The sequence below is a fragment of the Pteropus alecto genome, unplaced genomic scaffold (genome assembly GCF_000325575.1).
Source record: "Pteropus alecto unplaced genomic scaffold, ASM32557v1 scaffold75, whole genome shotgun sequence".
NCBI classification, from domain to species: Eukaryota; Metazoa; Chordata; class Mammalia; order Chiroptera; family Pteropodidae; genus Pteropus; species Pteropus alecto.
Window position 1 is genome coordinate 21116675 of NW_006440638.1, and position 6000 is coordinate 21122674.

Below are 6000 nucleotides of genomic sequence, written 5' to 3' on the forward strand. Positions count from 1 at the left end.
TATAAGTAGGAAAGGTATCAAGGGGAGGAAATAAGTCATAACCAAATGTTGCTGTTTTGAAAATTATTTTTATAGGCATTTTCTAAAATCCCCAAATTTTGATGGTTGGTTCAAGACCCGGCGGAAAGAAATGACCCAGAAGTTGGAGGCTCTCCATTTAGAAGCTCTTTGTGAAGAGGTTAGAGAACAGCATGTTTGTGTGATATTAACAACTATTGAAAATAAAGATAATGTTACACTTAGAAGATGGAAAGATATCTATATCCACTACTTTATAAACAGTAATAGCTAACTCTTCTAGACCATGTACTGTATACCAAGGACTGTGTAGGTGCTCTGTATGGGTAATGTCTTTTAATTTTCACAACAATTCACTGAAGTAGGTATGTTATGATCTGCATAATGGGACACCTGAGGATTGTAAGTTCCTGCTACGTAGGGGAGCCAGCAGTGAGCTAGACTAGAGCCCATTTGCACTGGCTCACAAGAGCTGACTATACCTCTCTTTCCAGCTCTGCATTCAGTGCTCTCAGGTTAGTAGCTTGAAATCATCTACAGTGGGAGTATTACACCATAGAAATTGGCAAATGCAACAAACCAGAGACTTCCTGGAGAACTGGTTGTTAAATATTTTCTAGCATACCACTGGATGGAGTTAGGATTCAAATCCAAGTAGTCTAACTCCAGATTTTTTTTTAGCATGCCTTATTAACCTCTTCCAGTTACTATTAATAATTTTTTTCCTGTATTTGGACTGACTTTTTATATTCTATAATTTGTCACCAGACTACTTTAAATTAGGTAAAAATATAAAGGATAATGTCATTTTCATTTGTATTTAGCTACATTTATATTTAGGCTAGCCTCAATATTAACTTTCTGATCACAAAATTCCAATGATTGTGGTTTTGAGGGAAGAAATACGATGAAGTCAACTATAAATAAGCCCAAGAAGCTTATTTGAAGATGAGAAGTTTACATCCAATAAAATATTCATGTTCACAGTTATCTTGATTTGTTAGCTTATGTTCTTTTTAAATTAAAATACTCACTATAGTAGTAGCATTGTGGATTAGTATTGTACTTTGAGTTGCAGTTTTGTTTTTCTTAATTGATCTGAAAGGGCTACCTCAGAAAGGAATTTAAGTTTTGTTTTACTGCCAAATATTCTACAATCATTTTGCCTAAATGTTGAAAGATATCTAATTAACATTGTTAGAATATCATGTACAGAATTATCCTTATACTGTAATGCTATATTTGGGTTAAATGCCCCGTTTTCCTCTTTCTTCCTGTCCTTCTCAGTAGTTACATCTATTGAAATAGAGCAGTTTGAAAATTATTTTGAGTATTTACTGATTTGGGATTTATTCTTCTAGGATTTACTTCTCTGGACCCAGAAACACACAGAAGTAGAAACAGTAGACCTTGTATTGAAGCTGAAAAATAAGCTGGTATGTAGCCAAAAAAGCCAAAGATCTGTGAAGATGTTTTATTCACATTTGAGGTGATAGTCCATGATGTATCATGGAAGTAACATAATCAAATGAGAGGACTTGAGATTGTTCAATTGATGGTAGATCTGACTGAAAATACTTGGTCACTCAAGCAGATCATAATGATGTCGTGATTATTTTAAAAATATTTAATGGAGTCTAATGACCTCTACAAAAAACATTGTCACTTATATTTTATACCACATGGTATGCGTTAAGTATTAATTTACATAGAAGTCCTTTATTGAGCTCAAACAATATATTATTTAAATGGCATGTTTTTTGCTTTTTTATAGTTACTATAAATTCTGGTTGAAATCTGAGGTTTCTAATCATTAGACTATTAAAAATGTTTATTTAGAAAATATAGCATATTAATACAGACTCAGAGGATCATTTAAATACTTCTAAATGTTCCTTATATAGTTGCAGGCTGATCGAGAGCATTTACCTGTGAAACCTGAAACTATGGAAAAGTTACGGACACACATAGATGCAATTATCTTCGCATTGCCAGAGGACCTACAAGGCATACTGCTCAAAACAGGCATGACATGATATTTGCCAGGATTTTCCAGCCAAAAAGGACTCTGCACCATGAAACTTACTGACATTTCAACTCAATGCACAAAGGAGATCTGAAGTGGAAAATAGCAGTAAATGCTAGCTAGCTACAGGGTGTGAAAGACTATACTTTATGAACAGACTTTTTTTAGTGCATTATTTTTAAAAATGGATATCTGTGGTGGTTCCATTTTAATACTGAAACACCGAAAGGCATTTTTATATTTTTAATCATGCTCCAAAGTGCTCTTATGAGAGACCTGTGGGGCTATCAGAATAAGTGATTCCAAACTGCAGTGCTGGCATTGCAGATATTTTTTTAAATTGGTGCTGTTTTGCCCAATCATGTTAAAACTCAGGGGGATATAAAAATAACATTCGCACTGGCTATCTTCTTAAGAAGAAGGAAAAGGCTGAACTGTCCAACTGCAGTTAGAGGTAATTAATGCTTTTGTAGTGCCTTCCGTTGTCCTACATGTTTCACAATACCCAGCTGCTAGTCTTGAAGCTTTTTCTTAACTTGATTATTATATGTAATTATATAAGGCATTCTTTTGCATAATCATTGTTTTAAAATGATGTTTCTTGCCTCGCATCATGTTTATTAGTAGTGGCATGGTATTTTTCTTCCAGTTGTCATGCAGGTTCATTTTATTATTTTCTATACCATTTTCAAATTTAATCTTATCAGTTTTTCCAAAGGCAAGAAGGCATCTAGCATTAATTATAGAAGAGTTAATTTCCTCTTACCCTTTACTCTTTACTAATTGGGCCTTTTTAAGTTAGCTTGGATGTTTTTCAAATACTTTCTGATTATAAACCTCATAATCAGCTGTTTTGTAAACTGAAGTATTCTCATTTTAAAGGCATTCATAAACCTTTTATGTGATAGTTATTTGAGTGATTATAAGATCGATTTTCAGCATTATTTGTTTGGTAAGGTTTTTTCCCTCCAAATTAATACTTCTCAGAACACTTTCCATACTGTAGTTTGACATGGGAACTTCTGCCTGAATCACTGTTATAGCTATTTTTTGTTGTTTTTGTTTGTTTTGTTTTGTGTATAGTACCTTGCCAAAAATAGAAGATTGTGGTTTGGTTTACTTCGCCAAAGTTGTTTGGTTTGTGTTTGAATAGGAGTGTCCTACAGAAGCCACTATTTAAAACAGGCACACATGACATAGCACATATGTAAATAGCTGTGTCTTGAATTACCCTCTCAGTAACCAAATTTAATTGTGTTTGTAAAAGAAATGGCTTCAAAAGCTCCTCTTTTCTGTTAATACGACTCTTAAGGGCACTCCTGACCCAAGAAAGGTTCCTTGTGTTTGTAACTGTGGTCTTTTACCCAAATGTGCCCTTTTCTCATGGGTAGTCTCTTGAAGCATACCTCAAAGTCATAGAGAGAATATGGCATTTGAAAGAAATCATTTGCCTTGGATCACATGAGTTATTTTGTGAGACAACAGTTGTTCTTATGGAGAAGGAGCAACTACTTTTATATACTAAAGTATTTCATATCTTTCTGGGAAACCTTATTTAGGTATAAATAGTCATCTTATTATTTTTCAAAAAGGTGTATTTTAATAATCTTACAATTTATATGCAGTTTGTGACCAGAATTAGAAAGTTATTAGTGTCATATCAAGGATCTTTTAAATTATACCACTACAGTGTATATCATTTCAGGTTTATTTTGCACAGCTGAAGAGTAGCAGAGGATGGTGCCAATTAGCATAATAATGGCATCTTTGTATTTACTGTATTTAACTAAAGCCTAACAAATGTTGAAAACCCTATCATACTTAGCTGGTCTATTAATTTCAAATTATGTACTTGTAAAAATAACTTAAAATTGTATTGGGAAGGACTGAGAAAGACAGACTGGTAACTTCATTTTTTGTGATCTTGAGAGTTGTCTTTTTTTTTAAGGAGACATTGTTAAAATCTAAAACTTGCCATTTAATGTTTATCTCCACCAGCATCAGAAGGAATCACTGCTTTCAGGGTGTTAAGTAATGCCTAGTGCCTTCTATTTTCAGTGAAAAAGAGGTTTTGTGAAGGCATTTTTGGTCATTACTGAAAAACAAATTAAAGGCCTTTGATTTTAAAGTACTTGAATATCTTCTGTTATTTCTGAGTAAGAGAATGCTCGAAAAAATACACAGTAAATGAAACTTGTGCATTATGGGATTTTACTTCCTGTTATTTTTAAAAATTTGATTGAAAACTTTCTTATGTTTATTTCACTATGAACAGGTGAATAGTCCAGTTTAATAACAGACAGATCATCTAAGTGACTTCATATTCTTCCTAGCAGTGTACTGATTTTATGAAATGTCCTGTTGAAAATTTTTTAGCTTAATGATCTAGATATTGTTAGATTCTCCTTTGTTTGCTACCTTTTCTTTTTAATCTTAAATCTCAAATTACTTTTATTTCTTCCTCTTTTTAAAAGTAGCAAGTATATGATACTATTTTTTGGATTTTAATTTATTAATAATAAATGACTGGATGTTACTTCTTTTTGAAGTTACTGGGTAATATCCTTCAAAGTAAACTATAAAATATTCTAGTACATTTAAAAGAGATACTATTAAAAATTGTCCTTATTTTACTTGCTCATAACTTAATTCATTTGTTTTTATATACCTGAATTTTAGTAACTTTCTTCTTTTAGCCTAACTTGGGGAAAAATTTAATTACTAATTTTCAAATATTAGTCCTCTGAAAAAGGATAGTTGAAGACAAAAAGCTTCTCTAATTAAGGATAAATGTTATTTAAATAACAAAATATATTAACTCAGTAATGACTAAATTAATAATTTGATATCCCTTCATATAGCTAAGCTATAATACTTATATGCCATCTACAACTTGGTTGAACTATGGTATTTATTAGACAAGTAGAAATTAGTATGTGTTAATAAAACACAGCTTCTAGAATTTTTTTAAATTACACTTCCCTCTTTGTTTGAAATAAAGCAAGATACAAAATCATGATTCCTAAAATTTAACCAGTTTTTAGAAAAGCAAGCTTTAGGTTGATGATTGGTTAAAGAAATTGGTTTATGACATTTATTTTGCAGTTATAACATTGCCTAGCTCATGATGCACAAATGTTGAGTGGAAAAAAGATAGTAGTAGAATTCCACGGCATCCTATTTTCATGTGTTACTTCTTCACTTTTGAACACCAGCCTTTCTCTGCTACCCATTACTTGAATACCACACTATTACTTGAATGCCTTTCTCCAAATTAAGATTATTGTCGTCTAATAATCATAGGTCTCATTCCATTTTACTTAGCGTCATCACTAGGCTTGGGTTCCTCTGTTTATTTTTGCTTTCTCATTCTCTTTGTCATTATAATACCATTTTTGCTTACCCATTGGAAAACTAAACTTAATGGATTCTTCATCTTTTTTCCTGTCTCTCATGTTTTTCATATTAACCAGTATGAATACATTGTAGTATAAATTGCTTCTAGATTGAGATACTTTTGAAAAACAGTAACTTCATATATCAGAGTTGTCATACTTGCTATTAAGTGAATAGATTTTTAGACTTCAGTAGGAAACTATTGAAAACGATGGATTTTGATCTAATGAAATGGGTAAATTTTTTATAGCCAGAGGCTCTGGTGGTAGAGCCCAGCAATTTTTAAAAACCAGCTTTATTGAAGTGTTATTGACATACAATTAACTGAATACAAAAAGTGCATAATTTGATAAGTTTTGACATTTGAATACACCCATAAAACCATCACTACAGTCAGGATAGGAACATATCCATAACCCCTCCCTCAATTTCCTCATGCTCCTTTGTACTCCTTCCTGCCCGCCGCCCCCGCCCCCCGCCAACAACCACTAATCTGTATTTTGTCATTATAGTTTGTAGGTCATACAGTTCTTCTTTTTTTCAATCTGACTCCCACCCCC

General features: G+C 32.4%; 1 protein-coding gene across 4 annotated transcripts in view; it reads left to right on the forward strand.

Moving 5' to 3' along the window:
* The window catches only part of DENND6A (DENN domain containing 6A), a 42880-nt gene extending 38705 nt beyond the window's left edge, over positions 1-4175 (forward strand). For all 4 annotated transcript variants that reach the window (XM_025050709.1, XM_025050707.1, XM_025050708.1 and 1 more), the window contains 3 exons: positions 76-178; positions 1380-1454; positions 1923-4175. In XM_025050709.1, coding sequence (XP_024906477.1) covers positions 76-178; positions 1380-1454; positions 1923-2054 — 310 coding nt within the window. In that variant the 3' untranslated portion in view covers positions 2055-4175. The remainder of the gene's footprint in view (positions 1-75; positions 179-1379; positions 1455-1922) is intronic.
* Positions 4176-6000: the final 1825 nt, after the last annotated feature.